The sequence below is a fragment of the Acartia tonsa genome, chromosome 3 (genome assembly GCF_053477335.1).
Source record: "Acartia tonsa isolate MP-2025a chromosome 3, ASM5347733v1, whole genome shotgun sequence".
Classification (NCBI taxonomy): Eukaryota; Metazoa; Arthropoda; class Copepoda; order Calanoida; family Acartiidae; genus Acartia; species Acartia tonsa.
In genome coordinates, this window is record NC_137262.1 from 48,606,757 (window position 1) to 48,619,460 (window position 12,704).

Below are 12,704 nucleotides of genomic sequence, written 5' to 3' on the forward strand. Positions count from 1 at the left end.
CATTACATGTAAATACACAAACATTATATGATACACAAAGATTAAAATCATTAAGAAGCCTTTCTAAAAGAGTAAAATGAATTTTAAAAACAAAAATAGGACAAAACAATTAAAGCATAACTAAAATATTTTGAAATCAATGGTATCTAATGTTTTCCACTTAGCAGGATTTAAATTTAAATTTAAGCATATTACAAAAAAATTCATGTAAATGACTCATCAAGTTTTATTATGAAATTTTAGTAATGGGATTAGAATTGAATATAAACCTTCATGCTAGTAATGAATAAAAACTAAACAAGGACCGTAGCATTCATTAGTAGCAAAATAACAGAAAGATAGAAAATAGGAATTTAATAGATAGGACAATGGAGATAAATCTCCAATTATAATAAACAAAATTACCCCATCTATAGATTAATGTTTGAAAATATGTAAACCGTAGGTTGGGGAACCAACCAATCAAAATTCAATAAAAGTACCCAAAGTTTTAGAGCCAAAATGCCAACTAAAGAATAGCATGGAATTATTTTAGTAGCTGAACCAAAAATTTAAAGAACACAAATGGCGTGAAGTAAAAATAGAAACAAAGCTGAAAAGAGGCATCTAGCTGTGTGAGGAAAATCTGATATATTCACTAAAAAAGTTAGTTTGGTTTTGGTTTAATTTTGGAAAAGGGCAGGGCACGACTTTTTTCATGCCTAAATGTCATCCTACAAATACAAAGATAGGTTCAAGTATTTGGAAAATAAATCTATACTATGATATAAAGTAGTAAAGTTTTTTTTCATTTACCTATTTCATAAAGGTTTTAGGCTATTTCATTTTTAGATTTAGGTCTTGGGATGGTTTTAAGCTTTTTTTTTTATCCCCTTTAATTTCAGACCCCTTAGATGCTAGGGGCGCATCCGCAAGTAGCATACAACGAAAGAAAAATCAAGCAATATACCTACACATTTTGGTTTGATCTTCTTTTGTTTTGCATGTTCTACTACTTTTTTCAGAATCTTTGATATATTTAATACTTTTTAAACGCAGTTTATGTAATAATTAAATCATTCTTTTAAATTTTTTAAAATGATTTATTTTGAAATCCTAATATACATCAACTATAGAACAAAAGCTCTCAAATTTCATTAAAATCCCTATATCTGTTTAAACCAAAGTTCTAAAAGTAGTTTAATTTTTTTAATGTTGTCAAAACGTTGGCTCTGTTTTTGAATAGAGTGTTTGTTGGTTTAAATTAATTATGTCACTCTGTCATGTTTTCTCAGTAATCCCCAATTTTAGACAATAATTTTATGTACTTTTTGTATGTGACATAAATTTTTAGGGTTCAAAAGGAATAGACAATGGCCTATAAATTGATGAACATCCCCAATAATTGTCCCTCCTGTAGAATACAATTAGTGGATAAAATGTTTGGACACTAAACTGAATGAACCAACCAATCAAAATTCAATAAAAGACTATAAAGTTTTTGCCAACGAATAAGAATTCGTTATCATAAAACTTTGGGTGCTAGTGTAATCAACTTTTGCTGTTTAAAAAAATGTATATTAAATATAGTGGCCACTATTGGTCATTCCAGAGTACAATCTACATTTAAATACAACTAGCCACCCCCATACAAGCGTAGTCACTCTTTAATTTACTCCGTATGTATCTGCCTGTTATATTTTTATGCTATTTTCATTTCTTTACATGTTACTAGCGACTAAGCCCCTAAAGGCATTTAGATGCACTGGAAGAGGAGAGAGATTGAAGTTGACCCTCCTTACCCTTCATTCTAGAGGCGATTTCTTTTGGGATGGTGGTGGTCCTCCCCACCCCCAATAGTTTCTAGTACCCACGACAAGAAACATTGTAAATGAGAACCATATTAGTTTACCGGTTAGTGAGTTTCTTCGGTGCAAACAAACAGACAGGCTTCCTATTATCTTCATTTACGGCCATGCTTATGTATCTCTATTTATGGATTTTTTCAATTCTTATTATTCTATGTTTATTATTTTCTTAAACCATTCCCCAAATATTGTTACAGAGATTGTTGAAAAATTGTTGGTAATTAAGTATTTGTAGTTTAACTAATTTCAACTAATTGACAACTTCAAATCAAAAGTAAATAAAATTCCTATTCTGTAGGGGGTGAAAAGATATGTAAATAACCCCTCAATTTTAGTAGATTTTTCATGTCTTTATGTTTATAACTTAATGAACCTCACCTGTAAAGAAATGAAGTTTTATGCTTTATTTTTTTAGGGAAGTTTGATATTAGTCTTCGGGTGGTTTATGGACATAATACAATGGAAGAAAATCTATAGAAGCTCAGAATAAAAAGCATTGTATTGTTTACAGAATGATACATACAGTAAATGGTTTTATTTTGATCGTAATTTGTTGATTAATATGTAGTGTACAAAAAATCAATTATAGAGTAGCTTTGCTATGACAGATAAAGCCTATCTCCAGGGATCGGAAGCCTCACGTAAGCCGCGTGTAAGCCTCAGTGAAATCGTCATTTTATCACTATAAAATTCAGCTGGATGTATAAAACGGCTCTTTAGCAGACAATCCTTCTTTCTGAAATTTTTTTTTTCTGCTCACAAGCAGGTTTAAAACTGAGGCTTATGCGCGGCTTATGTGAGGCTTCCGATCCCTGCCTATCTCTTTCTCCCTGTCTATCTATGATTTAAAATTTTGATTTGATAATTATTCTTCTCTAAAGTATTGTATACTCAATTAAACACGGTAAACACTTCTATTATATGTACAATTAAATCAGCACATATTTTAGTTTAATACTAAGAAATTGTTTTACTAATATGTACGCCGCATCAGGTTGATTGTGCTGTTAATAAATTGTGCTGACTGCGAAAGTAAAAATGTCAGTATTGGAAAAAGGTCTAATTCTGATTTAAGTTTTATTAAGAATTATGGACATATAGTTTAATATTAGGGTACTATAGATATATTTTAGAAGAACTAAGAAAAGTTAAAGTGTGACAATCAGAATTTGAATGTATTCAAAATGTAAAGGGCATACTCTACTTAACTCAACTCATGCAATCACTAAAAGAGGGGCTTGTTACTACCCCGCCCCTGTATGGTCATTTCATCTGCTTGGGGGGGCATGTTGAAGATTAAACAATACCCCCTCTTATTTAAGTTTTCAACCCACCTTCCCTTTCTTTTAAGATTGGCCTTCTGATTTTATGAAGAGCAACTTAAGACAGTCATTTGTATTCTGAGAATCAAAGGTTTTTAATAGAATTAAAGGATAAATATCCAAACTAATATTCTACTATAAAAGAATATTTTTTGCTTTCAATGAATTCACTAATTTAGAAATCAAATTTGTGGATTAGAGTAGGACACCTGCCATTTCAGATGGTATTTAAAAGGTGATAAGGAATAGTGACAAATACAAAATGTTTGATATAATAATGCATTACATATCAGACCAAAAGACTTCACCAAAAACATTTCATGCCCTCCTATAAGATTCTATATAAGAACATTTGTATGTTTCCCTGAAAAGTTAAGTGTCATGCTATTATTTGCTTAGGAATGCCTTTGCCTTTGCTTTGCTTTCCAATTCGTTGACTTTGTTGGTTTAGATATTAGAGTATAATAATAGATATGCTGCAAAGGGAACAAAATTTACCTCTTTATATTGCCCCTCATGATTTTTATTGGTCTTTTTGTTTTCATAATAAAATTAGAAAATAGATACGCAATTCTACAACTAAAATAACCTTACTTTTTTTTAGAAGATTTTCATGGTCCTTTTTTTATAGAAGATTTCCTTGGTCCTTTTTTTACGAATTTCACTTTAACTTTTTTGATCACCTCTTGGGGCAAAGCCCCTAGAGGCTAGGGTCGAAGCCGCTAATGGTTAAAATAGTAATTACATCAAAGCATGGGTCATTGATTGTAATAAAAGTATTTAACAGAAACAATTATCTATTTAATATACTCAATTCCAAAGTTAAGTAAGCAAGAAGTCCAAATAAGTTGGACTTCTAATTCTAAACAAAACGTTAAATAATAAAAGTTTATTAAATAAGTAAATATTTTGATTAAAATCATCAAACTTATATGTAATCTATCGTAAATTATGTACTTTTAAAGTAAATTGAGACAATAGGAGTTTTTTTTTCCGTAATAAAAGATATGGTAAAGGTCAAAGAGAAGGAAAACAAATGTCATCTATCCATGCCGTGCTACCCCACTATCAATATACTTACAATATTATCGTATCTAAAACAACAATTTTTAAAATATAGACAGATTGAGAGAAGTATGGAAGGTACATAACAACTTTTTATAAATTAATATAGAATCTAAACATATTATAGATCAATTATAACTTAAATCTATAATATATAGTCTTTTTATCTGTTTGTTTACATCTCGCTTTTCATTTTCATGTAAGCTTTGAATATTAGGCAGGTTTTCATCTATTTTATCAAGATGTCTTTAGGGGCTAAGGGTGCAGCCATTTGTAAAGAAAACAGCGCTATAATCCAGGAAACATAAGATTAAATTCTGCAGAGAGAGTGGGAACATGGAAAAATGTAAGATTCCTAATTCTTCTAATAGTTAGATAGGTCTTGGTGGAATCTTTGCATCAGGATTAGATATCTAAATTAATATTATTAAAACTTTTCTTACATAGGAGTAATTTTGTTTATATCATAATTGTGAGGGAATGGGGAGTTTAATTTATCATCCATTAACATATCACTATATTTTTGGACTAGACTCTTTTCTGACTCTATTTTTAACCTTTATTATCAAAAAGAGAGATATAAATCAATGAAAACTGTAAAACGATAAGCTTAAGTTTAAAAGGTCATCATTAGATTAGAAAAATTTCTATGGTATTAACTATAAATGAAAAAAGGTTTAAGTTTAATTTAAAGGTTTTATAAAAAGATTTTAAAGGTTTATTTTTCACCAAGAGTAAAGTAGTTACTTCTAAAAAGGTTTTTCACTGGTCATGCTGAGATAATTTCATTTTAAACGGACACTCAAAAGTTCTCATTAGAGATGTCACAAAAAATTATATAATCCTTCCTTTATCTGTTTCAATAGCTTTGGACTCAATAATGATACATCACCCTTATATATTGTTATATATATATTACCCTGTCCCGTTTTAGAAAAATTTTGTTAATATTTTTGCCCCCAGCCATAATATGGTTGATTTATGCAAAATAATGACCCATGCAAAATATTTTTTCTGTAATGCAAAAATTGCGATGGTACAAGCACTGCAAAATTTTTAAAATTCGCAAAAAGACCTGTTTTTACAGCTCTTGTACCATCTCAATTTTAAAGATTTTTAAAAAATTTCAATTCTAGTGTGTCAAAATAAACCTGAAATTTACCCAAAAAAATGGGGGCAGTCTCAATTCTAACATATGAAGGACAAAGGTGTAGCAAGTAATCTTTCAAAGTAAAAATTGCCAGATTTCATACACAAATAATAGGGTTAGGCCGGATTGGATGGATACAGATATCCGGCTGATCTATAATTCTGGATATTAAGTATTTAGGTTTATATTGACACACTAGAATTGAAATTTCATAAAAATCTTTAAAATTGAGATGAAACAAAAGCTTTAAAGACGGTCTTTTTGCAGATTTTAAAAAGTTTGTACCATCTCAATTTTAAAGATTTTTACGAAATTTCAATTCTAGTGTGTCAATATAACCCTAAATACTTGATATCCAGAATTATGAATCAGCCGGATATCTGTATCTATCGATTCCAGCCCAACCCCATTATTTATGTATGAAATCTGGCAATTTTTACTTTGGAAAATTACTTGCTACACCTTCTTCCATTATATGTTAGAATTGAGACTGCCCCCATTTTTTTGGATAAATTTCAGGTTTATATAGACACACTAGAATTGAAATTTTGTAAAAATATTTAAAATTGAGATGGTACAAGAGCTTTAAAAACAGGTCTTTTTTGCAAATTTTAAAAACTTTGCAGTGCTTGTACCATCGCAATTTTTGCATTACAGAAAAAATATTTTGCATGGGTCAATATTTTGCATAAATCAACTATATTATGGCTGGGGGCAAAAATTTTAACAAAATTTTTCAAATCCGGGACAGGCTAATATATATATATATATGGTTGATAACAATAAAAAATAAAAATAACAATAAAAAAAAAATAAAAATAAAAACTTATACTAAAATTGCAGGAAAAACAAAAAAGCTGTGGTAATAATTACATTTAACTAGAGAAAAAGTTTAGGGGAAGCTGGTTTTTCTTTACTTGCAATATTTTTCCATGCATTTATCATTTGAAAAAATAGAAATGTCAAAAATACAAAAAGGTAACTGAAGCTTAACTTTTTAAACAATTGCTAAACATTTCAAAAGATGGTACTATCCCTTGGAAAGCTTACTTAAGAGTTTCTATTACTGTGAAAGCTGAAAAGTCAAAATTAGAAAAAAGAATATTTTTGTCGCATCATGTCCAAAAGAAAAATAGAGTTGACACAAACCTGATTTACTAAAATGATTTACTTTATGAGAATTTTTTGGCCATCAACTTTTATTTTAAATAATATATTATTTCTTTAATAAGTGTCTGTATAACGCAGACAACTACCTGGATCCAGTGTTGGGGATCTTTATCGTCTGATAGCAAACTACTTTCAGCTCTTTTGTAGCGACTTGGCTGTGTTAATATTCCCAACGCTGTTGAATGATATTCAAAGACCCATTTAAAAGTCGGCACTGGGTCCAAGAGGAGGGGTCATACAGTTATTTAACCCCTTCTCCCTCTATTGTTTTACTCTAATATTTCTTTAAGGGTAATAGTCGATGTGAAAATTGGGGTACAAAAAAGTTAAGTGTGTCATGTTGAAATCTAAAGAAAAAAAGTTTAAAATGTCTTCTAGTTGTGTCTGGTAATTGCACACTTTAAATCCAGCATTTAATTCAACATTTAATTGGAAAAATAGACAGAAAGTTTATCTAAACATGTTTAAAGGTCGAATAAACAAATTTTCACAGCAAATATCAAAGAGTACAGATACATTAAAAGTAAACAGACAAGGATGTTTAAATACAACGATAGATGCATTTGCAAATTCTAAAAGAGGTATGTTTACTTTTATTGTGTATAAGAAAAAAACATTTTCTTATCCACTTCATTTACATGTCACCAAAAGCCAACTACACACATATAAATAAGGTAAAGATTGCTTTTTAGACTCAAGTTCAGTCCTTACTCCTTTCCCATCATTTCTGTTTGTTAGTCTGATACTAATTAAGGCTATAGAGATTGCGTTGTGCTAATGCGAGTCATGTGCTGGTTTTAGGCTATTTTATCGTGAAAAAATCAACTTCCCTACTCAAAAATATTGAAATAGGAAATTAATGGAAATTATTGTAAGAGTTTATTAATTTCCAAATTGAGAACTGAATGAATATGTATCTTAGAGTTAAAAAATTCAGAGAAGCTAAGCCTTATAGCTTAACCTTTGCAAAAGACCCAAACAAGTTTGGTGACAGTATAAAAAAAAGAAACACATAATAAACTAGGAAAAGTAGTAGAATAAAAAAGTGCACCCCCAGGCTAGTAAAAGTTCAATGGGGCCTTTTACTATTCATATCGATTTTCAAAGGGCAATCACACAAAAGATTTATCGTATTTTATAATCTAGAACTAATATGTAATTTTAATTAAAATCATTATCATATGTTACAAAAAAAAACCTTACATTTCTTACTAGGAAGATTTAAATTACAAATAAATCAATTTTAACAATTCGGTTTGAATATCATATATTGAATTTACCCTTTAAAAAAAAGATAAAAAATCAGACTTTTATTTATTAACTTTGTCAATCAGCCATTAATTGTTTCGATAAACATAATTAAGTTCAATTGATAGTGTTTATTTAAGCTTACAAATTAGTAGTGCCTATAAATAAATTATTAGTAAATCTGAAAAATGTTAAATAGATACGACATATGTAACAGCTCCGGGTAAGGATGTCAAAGCTTTTTCTTTTGAAGGGGCTAAATTTAGGGGATTCCAAGGTATTAGGGGGTAAACACCTCTTTAACTAGAATATTAATTTTTCACTGTTTGCCAAAATAGTATTAATTTTGAAAAGCATCAATGTTTCTTGTAAAAAAAACTATATCAATACACTTTTAACATTTATTCAGCGTTTTATAAACATATGGTTTTGCACCATTAAATATGCTTATTTTTTCATACATCTGCTGCCTGTGTAAAAATATGTATGGAAAAATAACAGTTCTAACAGAAGAAATCGGCTCCTCTGCTTATTTAAAGATTTTATGATCTTATAAAGTGAATAAAAAACAAGTCCTTCTGCTATAGTAAAACAACACTTACACCCAATAGATTTCTTTTTTTGGCTTCTTCTTAAAGGTTAATTACACAATTTTCAAAGGCGTTAAATGTAAATCAATTATTCGGCCATTATAAATTATTATTGACATCGCCACTAGCCTTTAGGGGCTTTAAAAGATCTTTACACCCATGGAATCTAGCCTAAAACCACACCAAGTGTTAAAACCTAAATAAAAAACCTTTTAAAAGTAGAACACATATGTTTCAGCCATTTAAGAGATCTTCTGCATTGGATAGAAAAACTTCATAATACTTGCTTGCTGGAGCGCCCCTAGAATCTAGAGATTTTATAAATAATTGTATAAAACCATCCCAAGGCATAAATCTAAAAAAAAGAAATAAAACAGCCTAAAACCAATGCAGACCTATATGAAGCTTCCTTAAAAGGGAGAACTCAATCAGCTGGATAAAAAATAGTTTTTGAAAACATTAAATAGGTAACTCGTGAACAAAGTCATATTTTTATAATCAAAATTAGACACATTTAATAACTTTTCAATTAATTATTTAAAATTTGTGATTTTCTAAAATACAATTAGGGGTTAAATATATGTATTGTAAATTAACTTGAAAATACAAGGAAAAGTTTAAATTTTTTAATTATTTTACTCTATCAAATTTAATGAAATATTTCTTTTCTTATTTTTTATTAATTATTTTTTTCTTATATTTTACTCAAGAAAATTGGTTCTTTAAGCCAAAAATTTATGGAAATAAAGAATGTCTTGTCATACTTAAAAAGTTAAAAAATAATATAAAACAAGTAGTTTACCTCATAGCAACCGGGTGAACAAAGGGAGAAAGATGGGGGAACTGAATGCCCCCCAAACTCCCAAGAGTGCCTCCCAAACCTCCGGGAGGAGGGTTCAACAAGGGGAATGGAAGGGCAGGTCGAGCGGTCATTTTGTCACTAAACACTAATTTTCAATTTTTTTATGTTTTTAAAATCATACAGTTTATTTTTAATCACTAGATATTTTATAATAGTCAACTATGTTTAATTACTCCATAAGTGAATAATATTTGCACATGTGTCTTCCTTCACACACGACCTTCGACTGAAGTTGGTTGGTTAAATTTTGTTTTGTCCAACATCACGAACCATTTGTAGTATATGAAGTAGTAACTAACACGAGTTTTTTTTTACAGTTTTGAAACAGCTTTTTGATTACATTTAAAATTAATTTTTCACTTAAATCCTAGATTCTTACAAATGTAGCAAAAAATAATCAAACTATTTCATTATTTCTATTTGAAAGCTAGCTTTAATCTTTTTACATGAAAAAATCGCGTAATTAATTGGTGAGAAGATCATCTCTCTGAAAACCATCGGACAGTGTATGTGTGTGCGCGTTCACCCCTGTGTCGTGTACCCGTGACCGGACGACCTGGCCCCGGCCTGTTACAATTTTTACCAGAAAATGCGCGAAAAATTCCGTGTCGCGCCACATATTCGGTAGCCAGAACTAATTGAACCATAACCATTTTTACCGGCACGCCACTCTCCTAGACTGCCTATGTAAGCGTGTGTGTGTGTGTGTGTGTGTGTGTGTAAGTGTATGGTCACAACTTGCTGTCTCCTACGAGAGCTCTCCGCAGCTGTCTCCCCCTTCCTACCCCATCCCCTTTCTCTGATGAAACCCTAGAAGTGTTCACGTAATAGGCCTATCTAGCTTTCCTAGGCCTATCTTCTACGCCCTCAGGGGTTAATCTCTCTCAACTCTTTCTCTCCCTCTCTCCACTCTCCACTTCTCTCTCCTCTCTCATTTTCTCCTTGCCTAACCAGATTTAAATAAAACATTTGGTGTCTGTTTCTTTCTCTATGTTAAGAATTTGGGCTGTGGCTTACCATTTAGGATTCTGCGTGTGTAAGTGTGTGTGTGTTAACACTGAAAAAAAACTATAAGGAATTATTTTGGTTTTATAAAATATTCATTAAAATTTACTTGGATAAAAGTTGTCCAGAGTGAGAAATAAAACAGTAAGTAACTGTTGCAGTCGTTTTTAGAATAGCATATTGGATATTACAGATATATTGTAGGTTTCTAATCCAATGGCACAATGTCGACGTAAATTTCAGGCCTTTTAGGCAAAATATAGCATATAAATCATAGTCATAGTCATTTGTTGCCACTTTATTAAAAACTAGCGGCTTCGCCCCTAGCCTCTACGGGCTTTGCCCCAAGAGATGATAAAAAAAATTTGGGCGAAATACGAAAAGGACCAAGGAAATCCCCTACAAAAAAAAAAAAATGGGGGGGGATTTTTTGTTTTTTTTGGGGGGTTGGGGGTGTCCTACCCCCCATGAAAATAGACTAAAACCACCACAGGAGCAGTAGGTATATTCCCTGAAGAGTAGAATCCGATCGGTTCAGTGGTTACCGAGATCTTCAGGGACGGACGGACGGACGGACAGACAGACGGACGGACAGACGGACGGACAGACAAACAGACAGACGGACAGACATCGTTCTACTTTGTATTATAGATTACTTAATATTCTAAATAAATTGAAAAGATCTTAATGCAACGGAAAACAACATCGTTTTCTGAAAAAAATGTAAGAAAGAATATAGATTATTATTACGTCTATAGTTGTCGTTGGGGGGGGGGGGGGGAGGCAACATTTAGTAAAATTGACTACCTCTCCATTTGCCCCCAAAATATTATTTAAGATTTATTTCACTTGTTGGTTATACCTTATACCTGATATAATACGATGCTAGACATAATTTTTCCGTATGGTTGAGAACCGGTTCTGTTCCAACGGATATTAATCGGTTTCGAATGAAAACGTGAAACAAAATTACCTTATTGTGGAACTGGACACTTTACAAGTTTGTGCAGCCCAATTAAGATTTCTTAAAAGTACCCAAAGTTCTTAAACAAGGGAATGAGAGATCATGTCTATAAAAGTATGGGGCCTATATTATTTATATTCCATTATACCCTCCCTCTCTTGTCATTATACACAGAGAATAAAATTGCGGGCTGGGGGTGTCAAAAATCCCTTGATTTTGTTTTTTACCTTTTTCGAACGATCTTTGTAAACGTACCATAAACAAATGATAATATAAATATCTATCCCCTATATTCAACCAATTTAAAATCAACTCTTCCTTTTTTCTTTAAAGCTTGATATACCATTAAAAAAACTATTTTGTAAATAATGAATATTTGAAAAAGAGTTAAAGGATAGGCAGTTTGGAAAGAGAGAGAGAGAGATAGAGATAGAGATAGAGATAGAGAGAGAGAGAGAGAGAGAGAGAGAGAGAGAGAGAGAGAGAGAGAGAGAGAGAGAGAGAGAGAGAGAGAGAGAGAGAGAGAGAGAGAGAGAGAGAGAGAAAAAGAGTGAAAAAAGGAGAGCCGAATCAAGGCCAATGCTAAAAAGGCGTATATAGCTCATTGTGCCTAAAGTTAAAATTCACCATGGCCTGACAGTAAATTTTTTTGCTTCTCTTTCCCAATAGTGTTATGTGCAGCTATGTTATCTGAGCTATTTTAGGAAGGCCCCCGCAGTGATGACCTAACTATTGACCTGGGCTTGGCTGCTAGGCTGAGTTTAGCCTGACTGACTGCGACTATGCCTATAATCAAGGATATTATTCATAAGATTTAATATTTACAGTTCTTGGCTAATGAATAGCTAATTATTTTGCCACTTTATTTAGAATACAAACGTCTGCTTTATTTAATCTGTCTTTACAAGTAGTCTAAAAACGGTTTCCCTTTTTAAAAGACAAATAGCCTAAAACCACTATAGGAAGCATTCCTGAGAAGAACAAATTAATTTTTCCAGCCATTCAGGAAACCTAAATTTTTCTGATTTATGATAATCTTTATTTGTTATTTATCACATCGTATTATAGACAGCTTTCCCGGAATATGAAAATGAAAAATTAAAAGATAAAACCAATTTTTTTTGGCCCCGAGGGTCCGAATGTATGAATTTGATGTTTTTCATTTTCATATTCGTAGAAAATTGTCTGTAAAACGATGCTATATATGTTCTTTCAGTAAGGCTGAGAACTGGTTTTATAGCCATGCTGGAAAGTTTTTTTATGTGAATTATGTAATGTAATGTATAAATATACATAAAAAGATTTTATAGTTTCCTATATTTTCTGACTTTGCTGTAAGTTGTCCTTGTTTTGCTGTCTTACTTCTGTGGTGGGCCCATAAAGTGCTTTCATGCATTACATACCAAAGGCTCCTTAATCTTACAACCAAGGTTATATATTACAGTATTATTTCATTATTACTTACTACAGGCTCCTTAATC

At 31.2% G+C, this 12,704-nt stretch overlaps 1 protein-coding gene across 1 annotated transcript in view; it reads right to left on the bottom strand.

Annotated features, from left to right (window-relative positions):
- The window catches only part of LOC145314468 (orphan steroid hormone receptor 2-like), a 30,493-nt gene extending 20,978 nt beyond the window's left edge, over positions 1-9,515 (bottom strand). The window contains exon 1 of the mRNA XM_080154375.1: positions 9,195-9,515. Coding sequence (XP_080010501.1) covers positions 9,195-9,325 — 131 coding nt within the window. The 5' untranslated portion in view covers positions 9,326-9,515. The remainder of the gene's footprint in view (positions 1-9,194) is intronic.
- Positions 9,516-12,704: the final 3,189 nt, after the last annotated feature.